The sequence below is a fragment of the Mustela nivalis genome (assembly GCF_964662115.1).
Source record: "Mustela nivalis genome assembly, chromosome: 1".
NCBI lineage: Eukaryota > Metazoa > Chordata > Mammalia > Carnivora > Mustelidae > Mustela > Mustela nivalis.
This window is the reverse complement of record NC_139020.1, coordinates 58,130,132-58,149,527: the sequence shown is the minus strand read 5'-3', so window position 1 is coordinate 58,149,527 and position 19,396 is coordinate 58,130,132. Positions and strand designations below refer to the sequence as shown.

General features: G+C 35.4%; 1 protein-coding gene across 1 annotated transcript in view; it reads left to right on the top strand.

The window, feature by feature from the left end:
• SLC9C1 (solute carrier family 9 member C1) overlaps positions 1-19,013 on the top strand; it is an 81,412-nt gene extending 62,399 nt beyond the window's left edge. The window contains exons 20-29 of the mRNA XM_082733391.1: positions 1,008-1,059; positions 2,285-2,433; positions 5,375-5,500; positions 5,839-5,937; positions 6,641-6,814; positions 13,745-13,876; positions 14,009-14,194; positions 15,647-15,767; positions 16,641-16,687; positions 18,931-19,013. Coding sequence (XP_082589517.1) covers positions 1,008-1,059; positions 2,285-2,433; positions 5,375-5,500; positions 5,839-5,937; positions 6,641-6,814; positions 13,745-13,876; positions 14,009-14,194; positions 15,647-15,767; positions 16,641-16,687; positions 18,931-18,996 — 1,152 coding nt within the window. The 3' untranslated portion in view covers positions 18,997-19,013. The remainder of the gene's footprint in view (positions 1-1,007; positions 1,060-2,284; positions 2,434-5,374; positions 5,501-5,838; positions 5,938-6,640; positions 6,815-13,744; positions 13,877-14,008; positions 14,195-15,646; positions 15,768-16,640; positions 16,688-18,930) is intronic.
• The last annotated feature ends 383 nt before the right edge of the window (positions 19,014-19,396 follow it).

Genomic DNA, 19,396 nt, shown 5'->3' with positions numbered 1-19,396 from the left:
TGAGATGTAATGGTAATGTTAAGCAAAGGGAGACTACTCATAATTCCCGAAGGCTCCCTTCCCCTCTCCCTGCCTGATTTTCCCACAGTAAAAGAAGCAAATGAGGGGGATCTGCCAAAGGGAAAAAGTAAGAATATCTCATAGAAGGAAACCTTGTCTAATTTCTTCATTACACAGAGAAAGAACAACAACAACAACAACAAAGCCAAGAGTGGTTGAATGATTATGCTCAGTCACATGGCTAGTAAACAGCCTAGAGAATTCTAGGGCCTAAGTTCTGGATTTTCACTTTTTTGACTGAGGTGGTTGTTCTCACAAGTTTGCCAACTATGTGAAATACTTACCTTTCAAGGCAATGTGGAACATGTGAATGTCAAGTAATATACCCAAAGCTCTGTAGTTGAGAAAATCGAACATGTGTTATGTAGTAGAACACAAAAAGCAGTATCTTTCCTTTCTTCACCACCTGTAATTTTAAAACACTTTTCCTAAATTTTGTTACCTGTTCCTACCTGGAAACAGATATTTAGTACTGGAATTTGAGGATACACAGTAGGAAAAACAAGAGGAACTGAATCTCTGAGATGTCCAGCTGTAGTGCTCATTTTTGTTCTAACACAGTTTGGCCAAACCTTCTACCTAATTTAAGACTGAACGCTTTCCCTGTGGCCCCAAAGTTGAAGAGGAAAGCATCAACCGTGCTTGTGTTTTTCAGAATCAATAGTACCCTAAAGCAGGTTACTTTAAGGAAAAAAGAAAAAAATATGACTTGCATTTGGGGTCCTCAAAATCAACCTGGTAATGCCACTTTTTATTCTTTTCACCAACTTGCTGGAGAAACATAAAATTTATTGCACAAAATTTAATTCTAATCCCTGAAAATTTCCCCATCACATGTTTTCTTTAAAGTTATTAGTTAAGTAAAAAAAAAAATCATCAGTTGCAAATGTAAAGATATTTTATAACAACTTGTTCTCCAGGGGGATAAATCTTCTTTTATTTGGTAGATGTTATTAAAGAGGATAATGAAGAATACAGGACATGCTATGAAAGAGCTGGGTATGTACCCTTCACCCTAAAGATTAAGCACAACCATCCCTTATTATCATTACTTCAGAGAGGCAATTATTTTGATAACTAAACTGATATTTGAGGAAACCTATTTATTACTAATAATAAAGTATATAACTTCAACAATATCACATCTTTGGTTTGGATGGGTTTCGTGTAATATTACCTCTCCACACTTGTTTTTCCTACCTTACACCTCAAAAAAGACCTTTCAATTTCTTATTAAACACATTAACATTGCATGTTTATACATACTATTAATCACCTTAAAAATTCTGTTTTCTTCCAAACCAAAAGTACACACACCATCCTGAGCAATACAAGGAAAAAAGTTATTTTTCCCCCTTCACTTGCCACAGAGCTACCATCGGAGGATTTAGGATTTATAAGCTGAAATAAGAAAAGAGTCTTACAGATCTCTTATACGACTGCTGGGAGCCTCCATGCCCTAAATATGGCAATAGCTTCTTCTCTGAGTCATGCCATGTAATGCTCCTAGTATAGGGTAAATCCTGGGAGTGGGACAGACACATTCCTATACCATAGAGTTCATGTGGGAGGGGAAGAGGGTTTGGTACCAGGTAGTGGGCAAGAAAATGACACAGCAAATCTGAGAATTGACCAAGACTTGAGAGATTTTGCATGGCAGATAGTTGTCAAATGAGACAAGAAGCCATCACAAAGGAAAAGCCAAAGTGTAGAATCTAAATGAAAGCAACTCTCATGGGCATTCAGGAATCCAGATAAGACAGGCAGAAGAGCATAGATGAGTCCTCTAGATGCTCAGGAATGCTGGGTGGGCAATAACCAAAGATGGATGAGAAGACTTAATCAGAAGCCATACCTAAGGCACTGTTTGAAGTCCAAAATCATAGTCCAAACAGAATAGAAAAGTAGAACATAAACTCCAGACCTAGGGCCCAGAGGAGCCTTTCAATATCCTATACAGGTATATCAGTATAATTGTTAATCCTAGGACTAGGGTTTTCTGTCCTTCCTCATGGGCTTAGCTCTAAGCAGACAAGAAAATAGCAAGCAGAACTCTGCAGCCACTAGTGAATTATGACTGATTGCAGACACCTCATCAGAAAGATATACATTTATCTGTGGTGAGCGTTGTATTCCATGGATTTATAGTAGGAACACTAGCTTATTGTCCACATGAAATTTTTTAAATAATATTCTTATTTTATCTGAAAATGTTATTTTTCAGGCTACTTAGAGTATGATCACCCAGAAATCGCTGTTACTATGAAAACAAAGGAGGAGATAAATGTCATGCTCAATTTGGCTAGAGAAATTGTTAAAGTTTTTAGGTCAAAAGGTATTATTCATAAAATTGAAGGCTCTGAAATTAATAAGGTAAGGTAGCATATTTTTAAAGCAAATATACTTACTTGATATATAGTTGTTCACGATCTTTAAACCTACTTCTGATTTTCTAATATAGGCCATCTCTGAGATAGGAATATCTCTAACTTAAAATAATTGTCTAAAGAAAAACACCTACCATAGTGCATTTCCTTCCTGATCTCCAATGCTCAGTTTCTCATTCCCTTTCTTGGCACAGTGAGAGACCATCTCTTTCTATGCTTTTCTCCCAAACCATTGGTATGATAAAACTATTTCTCATCCTAGACTACCATGGAAATCAGTATCTTTCTAGGAACTATCTACGCCACTGAAATAACTTTTTCAATAGACTCCCATAATTTATAAAAGCATTCAATTACATGACAAAAATTCACTACATTTTCTTTAAGCTATTTAAATGGTACCATGACATATTAAAAAAAATAGAGGGTCACAACTAATTCTGTAAGTACAAAATTTACTCTCCAGATTGGGAATGGTATGAGAAAAAACCAAAAGCTATTATGCTTGTGAATATATATATATAAAACTTTTAAACATAATGGTAGCTAATTAAATCTGGTGGTATATTAAAAGTTTAGTATATTATGACTAAGAATGTTTTAGCTCTCAAAATAGCTATGTAACTTATTAAGAGTTTAAAAAATTGAAGAAAAAGAAAAAATTGACAAAATTTATTACTCAAAATATTTTTTAAAATTCTCATGAGGCTAATAAGAGAAGTAGAATCCTTAACTGAACAAAGAGTTTCTATTTAAAATTTAAAAGAAACACTGTATTAAATGGTAAAACATAAGTATTCCACCTAAAGTCAAGACCAAAAGGAAAATCAACTGTGCCTCTCCAAATATTGAATGCCTTGCTGGAAGTCTTAGCCAGGTGAAGAAAAGACAGAAAGGAAATTGAGAGATAAAATTCTTGGAAAGATGAAAAAGGTTATGATATATTGATTCTTTAAAATCCTAGGGAAAAAAAACTAAAATATGTAGAATTAATAAGGTAAATCATAGGGTATTCAGAAATAATACTGACATTCAAAATTTTTCCTCAACTAAAGAAAAATATTCTACTCACTGTATTGATTAAAAACTCTAAATCCTCAAGTGTGAACCTAACATACAATATATAACATCTATGTGGCAAGAACTGAAAGGCATATTTGAGCAGGCAGAAAGATCAGTCACCTTAAAGATAAAACAATGGAAATTATCCTATTTGAGGAACAGAAATAAAAAGGTTGGTGAAAAGTGACAAAATCTAAGGGACCAGTGAGATCCAATCAAGTGAACCAACATGCGCACTGTGGAAATTCCACAAGGTGAGAGACAGAGAGGGAATATTTGAAGAAGTAATGGCTGAAAACTTCCCAACTTAGATAAAATACATAAATCTTAATATCCAAGAAGTTCAATAAATTCCAAGTAGGATGACCTGAAAGAGACCCACACCAAGACACATTATAATCTAACTGTCAAAAAACAAAAGAAAATTTTGAAATCATCAATAAAGAAGTAACTCATCCCATACAAGAAATCCTTAATAAGATTATTATCAGATTTCTTATCAGATACTTTGGATACTTCAGATACAGAAGGAAGTTAACCGATGTATTTGAAATGTTAAAAGAGAAAAAATCTATCAACCAAAAATCCTATATCCAACAAAACTGTCCTGCAGAAATGAAAAAGAAATTAAGACAGTCCCAGATAAACAAAAGTGAAGGGAGTTTATTACCACTGGAACTGAAAGAAATGATAAAAGGAGTCATGCATATTGAGTAGACACCTCACAACAGAGGATATTCAAATAACAAAAGGTACTAAATTTCATTGTCATAAACTTAACACAAATTAAAACCAAGTGAAATACCAATACACAACCATCAGAATACTTAATTTTTTTTAAAGATTTTATTTATTTGACAGACAGAGATTACAAGTAGGTAGAGAGGCCAACAGAGAGAGAGGAGGAGGCAGGCTCCCCGCTGAGCAGAGAGCCCCATGTGGAGCTCAATCTCAGTACCCTGAGATCATGACCCAAGCCGAAAGCAGAGGCTTTAATCCACTGAGCCACCCAGGCGCCCCACAATACTTAATTTTTTTTAACTGACAATATTAGCTATAGGCAATGACATGGAACTGGAATATTAGAGAAAGAGTGTAATTTAACGTAATCACTTTGGAATTGTTAGGCAGAATCTACTAAATGTGAAAATACACATATAACCCAGCAGTTATATTACAGAACCATATATCCACAGAAATGTATACATATGTACAGCAAACAAAATATAGCAGCACTACAAAAGGCCAAAGCTGGCACACTCCAAATGTTGATCCAAAGTAGACAAAACTGTGGTATATCCAGATAACATAATCCTCTACAACAATGAAAATGACAGGAATAAACTTCTGCTCCCTCTAATATTAGAGATGAATCTCAGAAACATACTACTGAACAAATGAAACCAGGCACAAACAAGTACATACTTTTTGATTTTATGCAGATAAATCTCAAAACCAAACAAAGTTAAACTCTGATAAAAGAGGTTATCTTTAGATAAACGAAATGACTAGAAGAGAATATAAGGATTTTAGGTGTAGTAAATGTTTTATTTCTTAATCTGGGTGCTGGTTACCAAGATCTTTTTACGTTTTAAGTGTTCTTTGAGTGGATATTTATAATCTGTGCACTTTTTGTTTATGTGCTATAATTCAGTTTTTAAAAAAGTTTACTTTAAATATTTAATCTATGACTTCAGAATGATGATAACAGAAAAATGCTATCAGTGGGGAGAAGTTGAAGGTTTCCATAGAAGAATAAAAATCTCAGAAGAGCAAGTAAAAGAAAGAGTACCAAGTAATAATTTCGTAAGCATTCTGTGAACACCAGTTTTGTTCATCTTCTTTCTTAAATTTTGTGGTTTTAGTTAATAATGGCCAAAAAAAGAGAGATACTTGATTTCCTACCTATCATCAAGCCCCTTACTATTGAAGAAGCACTCTACCATATTCCATGGCTAGACAAAGACAAAGACCATATACACTTCATTCAGGTAATATTTTTATTTTCTAGTAATACCACCTATAATGTGCCAACAAATGATTTTTTTTAACAAATGATTTTTTTAATAAAGACTGTGATACTCTCCAGCTTAAAACTCCATGCATAAGCATCGCATCTGAAGTTATAAAGATCTATGGATATCCACCTTCATCTCTTTGATATTCATAATTCCTATTTTCTCTTACAAATTTATCACTAACACAATAAGTTGGATCTTACTGACTGATATTTTTAAATGTAAGAACTTCTATTAAGATGTAAATCTCAACATCCCCAACCACTGCTAATATAGTGTTTATGTCCTATATATTTGGTGATATTTTTAAGGAAAGAGCCAGAGTTGTAACATTTGACTGTGGAAATGATATATTTGAAGAAGGTGATGAGCCCAAAGGAATTTATGTAATAATATCAGGTATGATAAAGGTAAGTCAGATTTATTCAAAAATGCACTTGTGAACATTAGTTAAAAGTTCGATAAAATTGAGAATTCATAGTTTTCCATGTTAAGAACTGCATTGTTCCTCTTTTAGGACAACAGCCACCATTCACTTTTCTTGTTCAAACACAATGGCTAACATTACCTATACCCTTTTATTTTATTTATTTGAGAGAGAGAGAGAAAATGAGAGAGGGGGAGCATGAGAGAAGAGAGGTCAGAGGGAGAAGCAGACTCCCTGCTGAGCAGGGAGCCCAACATGGGATTGGATCCTGGAACTCCAAGATCATGACCTGAAGCGAAAGCAGTCACTTAACCAACTGAGCCACCCAAGTGCCCCTACTTATCACCTTTTAAGCGTTACTTTCCCATAGATAACAAGAAACCATCCAAAGGATCATCCTTAAGATGCAATATTTTAAGTTGTTTTCATCTTATGTTTATCTGAACTGGGCATTTAGCCATTTTAAGGCAGGTATAAGTTGGCTGAGTAGAAGGAATCAGAAAGATTGCAGTATCTAAGAATACTTTTGCCAATTTAATAAATTCACTTTAAAAGGCACAAGTAAGAAGCATCCTCAAAATCGTATTTACATATTAAAATTATTAAAACCAAAGGAAAAAATAAAAAATTAGAGAGTTTGGTAATTAATTGGCATTTTTTCCCCCTCTTTCTTCATTCCTCAACAGCTTCAAAGATCAAAACCTGGTTTCGGAATTGACCAAATGTTCTGGGAGTCAGAGGAGAAAGATTATCCGCTAATGTACACAGACTATGTGATCAGTGGGGAAATAATAGGAGAGCTAAACTGTTTAACTAATAAGCCCATGATGTATTCTGCTACCTGCAAAACCGTAGTGGAGGTCAGAAAACATCACCTTTTTGCCTATTGCTGTAACTTATTAAATATCCAGTATCAAATACCAGGGCTATTTCTGTACTTAGCATATATTTACAGTCTAGTAACATTTTTTAAAATAGGAATTGTAAAGGAATAAAACTTGCTACCAAATTATACTTATCCAGTATCCTGTCCTGGCAAAGTGGCTTGCAAAATTAACCTACCATATTGAAAGTTTTAACCAGAAAAACTGATTAAATGAGGACTCTCATGGGAAACTAGAGGACATATTTTAGTTATCAATACCATAATTTGGGAGGTAAGGAAGGGAAAAAGTCAGAGAACTAACATTTATTAATAAAGAAATTGAGCAAAGTGGATGGAAGTTTTCCCAGGCACAATGAAGACAAAATTCTCAAAGCAACAGGGGTTATCACTGGCCTAATTTAAACTCAAAAAGAAAAATGATTGCAAACAACTGAACCCCATGATATACAAAAACCCATAAGTTGATGATGATACCAAAATTTGTTTAGTTTCCAATAAGATTGTTGGGATATGAACTTACTATTCTAAAAATGAATTTTTTTTTAAATCAAAAGCATTCAACATTTATCCTGCCTTTTCTCTCTGAATTCTTTCAAGGTAACCAAGGGAAAAAAAAAAAAGTGAGAGAGAGAGAGAGAGAGAGAGAAGAAGATGAAGAAGAATTCTAGCTAACAAATGTAGAAACAGAGAATTATCACTAGCCCTCAGGGAGATTCAAATTAAAACCACATTGAGATATCAACTTACACCAGTTACAATGGCCAAAATTAACAAAACAGGAAACAACATGTGTTGGAGAGGATGTGGAGAAAGGGGAACCCTCTTACACTGTTGGTGGGAATGCAAGTTGGTGCAGCCTCTTTGGAGAACAGTGTGGAGATTTTTCAAGAAATTAAAAATAGAACTTCCCTATGACCCTGCCATTGCACCCCTGGGTATCTTTACACCCAAAGAGACAGCAATGGCCACGGTCGCCAAACTATGGAAAGAACCAAGATGCCCTTGAACGGACGAATGGATAAGGAAGATGTGGTCCATATACACTATGGAGTATTATGCCTCCATCAGAAAGGATGAATACCCAACTTTTGTAGCAACATGGACGGGACTGGAAGAGATTATGCTGAGTGAAATAAATCAAGCAGAGAGAGTCAATTATCATATGGTTTCACTTATTTGTGGAGCATAACAAATATCATGGAGGACAAGGGGTGTTAGAGAGGAGAAGGGAGTTGGGGTAAATTGGAAGGGGAGATGAATCATGAGAGACTATGGACTCTGAAAAACAATCTGAGGGGTTTGAAGTGGCGTGGGGGTGGGAGGTTGGGGTACCAGGTGGTGGATATTATAGAGGGCACGGATTGCATGGAGCATTGGGTGTGGTGAAAAAATAATGAATACTGTTTTTGTGGAAATAATTAATTTAATTTAAAAAAATACCCTCTTGTATTTCCCATGATATTGTATAATAAAGATAAGAAGCTGTTTAAAAACTAAAAAAAAAAAAAAAGAAAAGAAACAGAGAATTAAAGTATCTTCATTTTCCCATCTCAATGAAGTAATGGATCTAGGCAACAGACATCAACTGATGCTAGAACTACTGTGTGAAATGTTAATGGGAAACTTTAAAATGAAAGGACCAGGCTAGGCTGGCACCACCTAAAAAACAATCGTAGTATCACTAAAAGTGGGACAGCTGGGCCTTGTCCACCTCCAGAGATGATGCTGCAAAACTGGCTCTTTGAAAAAAATCAACAAAATTGGTAAACCTTCAGTCAAATTCATCAAATAAGAAAGAGAGAGAGATGATTCAAATCAACAAAATCAAAAATGAAAGAGGAGAAATAACTGACACCGGAGAAATACAAAGGATTGTAAGAGAATATTATGAAAAATTATATGCCAACCAATTGGACAACCTAGAAGAAATGAATAAATTCCTAGAAACATGTAACTTCCCAAAACTGAATCAGGAAGAAATAGAAAATTTGAACAGATCAATTACCAGCAATGAAATTGAACAAGAAATCAAAAAACTCCAACAAAGAGAAGTCCAGGACCAGATGGCCTCACAGGTGAATTCAACCAGACGTTTAAAGAAGAGTTAGTACTTATTCTTCTCAAAATATTCCAAAATCAAAGAGGAAGGAAAGCTTCCAAATTCATTCTATGAGGTCAGCATTACGTTGATACCAAAACCAGAGAAAGACACTACAATAAAGACAACTATAGGCCAATATCTCTGATATTAATATATCAAGTTACCTACTCATAGATGCAAAAATTCTCAACAATATATTAGCAAACTGAATCCAACAATACATTAAAAAAAAAAAAAGTTTACCACTATTGAATAACTTTTATTCCCAGGAAGCAAGGGTAATTCAACATTTACAAATCAATTAACGTGACACATCACATGAATAAGAGAAAGAATAAGAACCGTATGAGCATTTCAGTAGATGCAGAAAAAGCATTTGACAAAGTACAAGACCCATTCATAATAAGAGACCTCAACAAAGTAGGTGTTGAGGGCACATGCCTCAAGAAAATAAAGGCCATATATTAAAAACCCACAGCTAACATCAGACTCAAAGGTGAAAAGCTGAGAGCCTTCCCCCTAAGGTCAGGAACAAAACAAAGATGTCCACTCTTACTGCTTTTATTCAACATATATTGCAAGCCCTACCCACAGCAATCAGACAAGAAAAATAAAAAATAAAAAATTCATCTAAATTGGTAAGGAAGAAGTAAAACTTTCACTCTTTGACATGATACTATATATAAAAAATGCTACAAGCCATCAAAAAAATTCTAGAACTGATAAATGAATTTAGTAAGTTTGCAGGATACAAGACCAATGTATAGAAACCCATTGCATCTCTATACACTAATAATGAAACAGCAGAAGGAAATTAAGAAAGTAATCCCATTTCCAGCTGCACCATAAGTAATAAAATACCTAGGAATAAAATTAACCAAGGAGGTGAAATATCTGTACTCTGGAAACTATAAAACCTTGATTAAAGAAATTAAGATGTCTCATACTCATAGGTTGGAAAAACAAGTATTGTTAAAAGTGTCTGTATTATCCAAAGTAGTCTACAGATTTAGTGTAATCCTTAACAAAATACTAACAGCATTTTTCACAGAACTAGACTAAACAATCCTAAAATATGTATGGAACCATAAAAGAAAGTGAAAGCAATCTTGAAAAACAAAGCTGTGAGTATCATAATTAAGGATTTCACATTATCTTACAAAGCTATACTAATCAAAACAGTATGGGACAAAAATAGAAACATAAATCAATGGAACAGAATAGAAAATCCAGAAATAAACCCACAACAATATGGCCAATTAATCTTTGACAAAGTAGGCAAGAATATGCAATGGAAAAAAGACAGTCTCTTCAACAAATGATGTTGGGAAAACAGGGTGGTTACATGCAAAGAAGTGAAAGTGGATTACTTTTTTACACCACACACAAAAATAAACTCAAAATGGATTAAGGACCTAAATGGGAGACCTGAAGCTATAAAAATCTTAGAATAGGTGTGCTTGACTGGCTGTATTAATCAGTAACATGTGACTCTTCAGACCATAATTTAAACCGCACATTGTGCATAGAGTTTGCCTAATAAATAAATGAATAAAAAATGAAAATCCTGGAATGGAGAACAGGTGATAATTTCTCTGACACTGGACATAACAACTTCTTTCTAGTTATGTCTCCTGAGGCAAGGGAAACAAAAACAAATATAAACTATTGGAACTACATCAAAATAAAAAGCTTCTGCACAACAGAGGAAACAACCAACAGAACTAAAAGATAACCGACTGAATGGGAGAAGTTATTAGCAAATGGTATATTTGATAAAAGATTAGTATCCAAAGTATACATAAGAACTTATACAACTCAACACAAAAAAATAATAACATTAATAATCTAGTTTAAAAATGGGCAGAAGACATTAGGGAAATACAAATTAAAACCACAGTGAGATACCACCTCACACCAATCAGAATGGCTAAAATTAACAAGTCAGGAAACAACAGATGCTTGCGAGGATGCAGAGAAATGGGAATCTAAGCTAGTGCAACCACTCTGGAAAACAGCATGGAGGTTCCTCAAAAAGTTGAAAATAGAGCTACCCTATGACCCAGCAATTGCACTACTGGGTATTCACCCTAAAGATACAAATGTAGTGATCCGAAGGGGCACGTGCACCCAAATGTTTATAGCAGCAATGTCCACAATAGCCAAACTATGGAAAGAGCCTAAATGTCCATCAACATATGAATGGATACAGAAGATGTGGTATATATATATACAATGGAATATGATGCAATCATTAAAAGAAACGAAATCTTGCCATTTGCAATGACGTGGATGAAACTAGAGGGTATTATGCTAAGCAAAATAAGAGAAAGACAATTATGTGATCTCTCTGATATAAGGAGTTTGAGAGGAAGAATAGAGGGGTCATGGGGGGAAGGGAGGGAAAAAATGAAACAATATGGGACTGGGGAAGGAGACAAACCATAAGAGACTCTTATCTCACCAAAAAACTGAGGGTTGCTGGGGAGTGGGAGTGGGGAGGGATACAGTGGCTGGTTTACAGACTTTAGGGAGGGTAGGTGCTATAGTGAGTGCTGTGAATTGTGTAAGCCTGATGATTCACAGACCTGTGCCCCTGAAGCAAATAATACGTTTTAATGTTAATTTAAAAAATGGGCAGAAGACATAAACACATTTCTCCAAAGAAGACTTACAAATGGCCAGCAGACACATGAAAAGATGCTCATTGTCACTTATCATCAGAGAAACACGAATCAAAACCACAATAAGATGTCACCTCACACCCATCAGAATGGCTAAAATAAAAAACTCAATAAACAATTATTGGCAAGGATGTGAAGGAAAAGGGACCCTCATGCACTATTGATAGGAATGTAAACTGGTGCAGTCACTACCGAAGACAGAATGGAGGTTCTTCAAAAAATTAATAGAACTCCCCTAAGATCCAGTAATCACACTAGTGGATATTCACTCAAAGAATTTGAAGGGATATATGTATCTCTATGTTTATGGCATCATTATTTAAAATAACCAAATTACGGAAGCAGCCTAAGTGTCCGTCGATAGACGGATAGATAAAAAAAAAAATTGTGTGTATATATATATATATACAATGGAATCTTATTTGGCCATAAAAAAGAATGAAATCTTGCCATTTGCAACAACATGGATGGATCTAGAGAGTATAATGCTAAGCAAAATAAGTCAGAGAAAGACAAATACCATATGATTTCACTTAAATGTAGAATTTAAGAAGCAAAACAAATAAACAAAGGAAAAAAGAGACAAACCAAAAACAAACTCTTAACTATAGAGAATAAACAGATGGATACCAGAGGGAAGGGGGGATCAGGGGATGGGTGAAAAAGGTGAAGAGAATTAAGAGTACACTTATCTTGATGAGCACTGGAGTAATATATGGAATTATTGAATCACTATATCATACACCTGAAATTAATGTAACACTATGAGTCAACTACACTGGAATTAACATTTTAAAAAGAATAATGTTAGATGACCTTTATTGTCTGACTTGAAGTCCTATTATAACTCTATTATAACCAACACCAAATGGTATTAGCTTAAGATAATATAGATCAGTAGAACAGGGAAGAGAATTCAGAAATAGATTCACATATACACAATCAATTGATCTTTAACGATAATGGTATTCTCAACAAGTGATCCTGAAAATCCCAAATATCTGAGTGGAAGCTCTGAGCCTCAGCCCCCTATATTATGCACAAAAATTGACTTGGAATGGTGATAGACCTAAACATAAAAATTAGAGCTATAAACACAGATCTCGAGATAGGCAAAGATTTCTAAGCTGGGTCAGAAAAAGTACTAACCGTAAAAGGAAATATTGATAAATTAAATGTAACTAGAATTAAAATCTTCTTCTTTTTGAAAAGACACTGCAAAGAACATGGAAAAAGCAAGCCACAGACCATGGGGTGGGAGCTTTCACAATACCTTTATCTGAAAAATTACCTGACAATGGAATCTACAAAGAATTCTTAGAGCTCAAAAAGATGACAAAACATCAAATTAAAAATTAGGCAAAGGATTTGAACAAACATTTCACAAAAGAATATACAAATGCCCATGAAGCCCATGAAGAAGATGCTTGATATCATGAGCTCTCGGAGAAGTGCAGATTAAAATCATGATGCAGTATCACCACATACCTATTGCATTGGCTAAAAACTAAAATAATTAACATGTATTGGCAAGGATATGAAGTAACTAAAATCCCCATCATGACTAATGAGAGTGTAAAATGTTACAATGCTTCCAAAAGCAGATTGGCAATTTTCTTATAAAGTTAAGTACCCAATTAGCATATTACCCAGCAATTGCACTCACACATACTTACCCATGAAAAATAAAATTCAATATACACAACATCTTGTATATTTGTAATAGTTTATTCCTTATAGCCAATAGTCTGCTCATTGTTAGCACTGGCATCTTATTGTTATCTAAAAAGCTTGCTCCCCTAAAATAATACATTTTTAGAAATATTTATATCTTCAGTTTGAAAGTTCCCATGATTTTTAATATGTTGTTTTCTACTTTTTCAGAAACTGTAAGAGTAGTAATGTTTCATTGGAGCACGTAACCTTTTACTATTTAATTTATGAAAAGATACACAAATATTTACTACTACACACATTTTATTAGGTGTCCAGGGAACACCATGAATCTTACATAATTTAAATTCTTAGCTTTAATGTTATATGTAAATAAGAAAACCTTATATCCTTAAACTATAGGTATACAGAATGAAATATTACATTTATATCCTCCATTTTTCAGTTGTGTTTTATTCCTATAAAACGCTTGTATGAAGCTTTTGAACAATGCTGTCCTCACATCGAGTATAAAATGTGGCTAAAACTTGGACTTTCAATTGCTGCCAAAAAAATGAGGGAACATTTATCTTATGAGGTAAGAGGTGTTTATATATAAACTCGTCCTTCAGTCTGAATGGAACTGTATAAAAATGCTGTTATCAATTAACTATTTAGGAATTGGTATTAAACATATATAGTAGACTATGAAATCGTGTTTTCCTTGTAGGACTGGAACTACAAGATGCAGTTAAAACTCCGTAATGTTTCTGTAAAAGATATTCCAAAGAACACCAAAACTGATATCTATGATGAAACTGTGACTTACGTCATCCTCATCCATGGAGCTGTGGAAGATTGCCAATCACGAAAAGCTTATAAGGCACCTTCCTTAATTCCTATAACATGCTGTCAGGTATAGAAATGTTGATTCATGCCTTCCAGTCAATACGACATATGTCCAGACAATGTATGAACATTAGAAAAATTGTCACTTTTCCACCTTCCCATCCTCTCCGTTTCCTCTATCACTCCATAAACACACACACCACACACACCCAGTTCACTGGTTGCTTTGGCCCTTGGTAGACCAAACACCAAGATATCCTGTTCAGTGTCAATGAAGCAGACTGAGCTGTACATTTTGGCCGTGGTTAGATTTTGGTGCTATAGTATATAGCAAGAGAGGGCCTGTTAAGTTCATTTACACATTGCAGAAAGACCACTTACTCTGGACTGTATCAACAGTACTCTAGGAAAGTTCTGACAGACCCATGCTGAACTGAGTATCAGTGGTATTTGCTCAGCTACTTTGAAAGTGAATGTAAGGGGCTGAGTTTTCCTGGCAATCAGAATGAGAAGTTGTGCATATGCAGAAAGGAAGAAGGCAGACTGTGTGTGTGTGTGTGCATGTGTGTGTCGGGATAGAGAAAGAAAGGCACTTGTCAGGAGGAATCAGGGGACATACAAAATGTATCTAGAGAAAGTAAATTGAAAGACCTCAAGTCAATTAAATTAGGCATATATTTTTAAAGCAATGAGTATATGGCAGAAACCATGCTAGATGCTAAAGTGATCAAGACAAATGAGATTTGCAACTTACACTCAGAAGAGCTCTCAACCAAGTGAAAAGAAACATATATATGTTAATGAAACATGTACAACTATGATAGAAGTACTTTAGAAGTAGGTTTGGATCAGGAGAAAAACATGAGGTGGGGATAAGAGGAATCCAAAGATGAGAAAGAGACATAAGAAAAATTTTCTGAACAGATGCCACCAGTACCAATGTGATAGACCCACTGAGAGGAAGGGAGACATTACTATTAACTATGGTACGGCCTACCACTCTATTCCTGAATACATAATAACAAAGTTCTCCTGTGGGTGCTGACCGGGAATGTAGATGACCAAGCAAGAGATCCTCAAGGCAACCTATAACCTATAAAACTCTAGTCTACCCTTCTAGGCAGAAAGCCCTGCTGCGCTAGATGTGGGTACCAATGTGATTCAAAACATATCAAAAACAACCACAGGTTGAAGGATTTCTTGAAGTCTACTGTTTTTTAAACTTTCTTTTGCCACATATCTCTCTGGGAGATAGCTTAAAGATCTTTAATAATTAACTCATAATGATTTTTCTCATTTGTAAAACAAATGAGCAGAGCATTTAAAAATCAATGAAAGTACATGGGATGCTGACTTTGAAAAAACCAACATAGTCCGGTATTTTAAGATATCATCTCATAGAGACATGTTTACTTTTTATCCCGGATATTTAGAGAGGTCCTGAGAAAGTTTACCAGAGAAACATTTAATTATATGATTTATGTACTCAGAAATTAACTTATGGTCTGTCAAACTTCAGGTACAAGGCACTGAAGATTTTACAAAGGTAATGATTGTTCAAACTTTGGTTGATTTGAAAAAATTCAGATGGAACACCAGAAAGTATGTACCTTCACGTAAAGCATCTCTTCCAGTATCGTGTGAGTTAGATTTCTTTGAGTAATTGAGACATTAATTCCATTTATAAAATTTTATATATTTATAAAATAGGCATATATGTATTTGGAAACTATTGAATACATTCTACCTAGAGTATTGGAAAAGCATTTTAATTGCCATATTTGATATCTGATGGGGGAATCCAGATTGACAATATCCATGTTATAGTAAAAATTATTCTATACTTCATCTATAAGAATAAACATGCATAATTATCAAAATACTATGGGAAAAATTATTAATGGGGGAATTTTTATTTTTTAAGATTTTATTTATTTACTTTAGAGAGAGCACAGTGGGTGGGATGGGGTGGAGAGAGGAGCAGGAGAGGTGGGAGAGAGAAAATCTCAGACTCCCCACGGAGAGCAGAGCCCAGCTCAAGGCTCAATCTTACCACCCTGAGATCATGACCTGAGCTGAAACAAAGATTCAGACGTTCAATTGACTGAACCACCCCAAGCCCCCCAATGAGACAATTTTTAGCTCTTCCCTCAAATTAACATATTTTATATAGCAGTAATAATGGAAATACTGTGGTACTGTCTGACTCTTCCAATTACCCACAGCCTGCATTCATTCTCAACAAATCTTAAATCTTTGGAGATGATGGGACAATAGATCATTTCTCTCTTTACAAACTTCCTGCACATTTGTTACATACTCTTTACAATAAAAGACTTTTAAGCCTTTTTAAAAAAAATATGACCCTTCTTCCCACCAATTGAGACTACCACCAATTTCAGATCAGAGGCCCTGAGTGTGAATGACTTGAACCTGGTCTAATGTGAGAGTTGAACTAATAGAAACAGTGCTTTATTCCAGTGCTTGAACTAACACAGTTTTTCTTGAACCAGCAAGCAAACTCCGTAAAGAAGACCTTCAATTTGATACAAATATTGAGGTAAATTTAAAGCAGTCTTTTTAAAAGTTTTATTTTGGGGAAAAGAGAGTCTGGAATGTATAAAAATTATCAGTGTGTTTCTCTTAAACTGAAGGAATTTACCTGCTAATCATTTTGTAAATATCGATATGAACACTGTCTGTCTTAGTCCAGGGTAAGTAGAAATTGTATTTATATTTTTGGGTAAATATCATATAAATGACAAAGAAAAACAAAGGTCAGAAGATACCAGAACATTTATTTTGAATCACATGAGCCCCATGCACTGTTGAGGACCTAGTTGAGTAGCTAGTCACTAGGGTTGTCATGTACATGAGCCCCTCCCACTTCTCTGCCCTGGGCTGAAGTTTTGACTTGTCTGAAGCCTTCATTGCTACCTCAACTATGCATCTGAGATCTTCCAAACGGAGGCAGTTTGCTCAACTATTCACAAAGCCTGTCACAAAGCAGGAGCTCAGTGATGAATGTACTAATCTAATCTGCCCCAGGCTAACCCAGAAAAGAAACATAAATATTGGTTCATTTCATAGTCCCCTGTGAACTTGGACAGGTCACTTAAGAATCTTAGAATCTTCAAAACCTTGGGCCAACTTGGCAACAAGATCCCAAGTTCTGAAACATTATGGAGCCCTGGAATTGAAAGTGGGGCACAGAGAAATAGGATGGGAAGTACCCGACTACCTCTACACCAGCTTGCTTGTAGACTGAATCCTGGGGAGATCCAGACGAGGTAGAGAATTTATTTGTAATTTTAGTTTGTGCCAAGCTGATCATATTACTCCAGGGGATGTTGATTAGAATACCCAGAATCTGAGAGATATCTTCTACAAATACACAATCCAGAAAATTGGGTATTTGGTTGCTAAAAATGTGTTTCACATCAAGTCCATTTGCTCTATTAGCACTAGGCATAAAATTCTGAGAACACGTGTTCCTTCTCCCCTGAATCTCTCAACAAGTGTATGTTGCAGAGAAGGTGGTTACAGGTTCTGGGGAGAAAGTTGAAGGCCGATTCTCTCATGTCTGTCTCATCTTCAAGAGGCCAACACTTTTCTTTAATATCCAATTCCCATCCAGCATAAAAGCAAGAGGTTCACTTCCTCCCTAAACATTTTGGAGTCTTTCTGGGGAAGCTGTTCCTTAAACTTCCCTGGTGGTTCCTTGTTGCCTGGAACTACTGACCCAATAACATACAGGCTGAGAGTATTTGCTCTGACATAAAACTCCTGTTTCCTTCCTGGTTCCATCACTTCTTAGCCATGTGACCTTGGACAGATTTCTTAACCTCTTTAAGCATCCACAAAACAGAGACAAGAACCATACTTCCCTTGTATAGTGCTGCCGTGCAGATTAAAGAAATGGAAAGTACACTGCCAAGTGTTTGGCACATAACAAGCAATCCATACACATAATTTCTATTATTTTCTGCTAACTCCTTCCTCACATTGTAAACTATTTCTCCAAATTCCTTGTGCTCTCCAGATACTTATTATTTTTTTTTAATACAGATATAGGTACCTCCTCTAATTCTCCCAAACACAGTTGCTGTTGAAGACTAGGAAGGAACAAAAGTAAATTACAATTTATAAAAAATGAAGAAGATGAGGAGAACATTTAAGATAAAATATTAGATGGTTCCTAGGGGCCACTGGGTAGCCTCTCTTTCTCCTTAGCCTGAGCAGGCTGCCAAGCTTTTAAGAGTCAGCTTAATAGCGTATTTTAAATAATGAGGGAGCAGGGAACCTAATGTTCTCCCTGTACATATTCCTTGAAGTGCTGCTTTTTCAAAATGAAAGAAAACCTGATGGCATGAGGCTGTTAAGATAGAGAAACTAGTGTGGAAGTAAAGGTCCATTAAATGGTAGAAGCGTCAACTACTGAGCCTATATAATATAGAATAACTGTCAAATTGTGTTATTTAGTAAATACTTTTTCTTCTTGATGTTAGATCCTGGCTCTGTTTCCGGGCCAGCTCCCTTCATGATCCCCCAACCCCTCCTCCCACCAGCACCCCAGAACTGTAGCTTTACCTTCACATAGCAAAAAGGCCTGTTGCCACATCCATTAGCTCCTTACAAAGTGTTTTGGTCCCCAGGATGGGAATAAAGCAGTGCTGCTGTTGTAGAAGTCCTCATCCTCAGTCCCTTGCTCCATAGACCAGATTTGACACAGCCCTGCTTTATAACTCTAACCTATTATAATAGTCTTAGAATTTGACTCCTATCTGCTATCTCAACCTCCAGATTCAACAGCCTACAGGATTCCTTGATAGTATTAAGGAGGAAATGGACATCTATCCTGACACCTAGAATGAGACTCAGTGAAAATCTGGTAAGCTGCCTCAGTTTCCTCAACATGATCTGGATCACACCTGTTCCTGGAGATTCAGGCTGAAGCCAAAATTTCAGGTCCCCTTTGGTGTGACAGTGTGAATTATACCCCTTTCTACTAGCCATTATGTGCTATATAATCACTTCCACTAACCCACTGATTCTTCTAATGACACTAATCTCTGAATTCTAATTTGGAAAACTAACTCTAAAATAAGATTCCTTTATCGAGATTTCTGAAATTGACTCCTGGCTTCCTCTCTTTATTCTGCTACTTAATCCCACGTGCAGCATACTCATTTTTTTTTAAAGATTTTATTCATTGATTTGACAGACAGAGATCACAGGGAGGCAGAGAGGCAGGCAGAGAGAGGAGGAA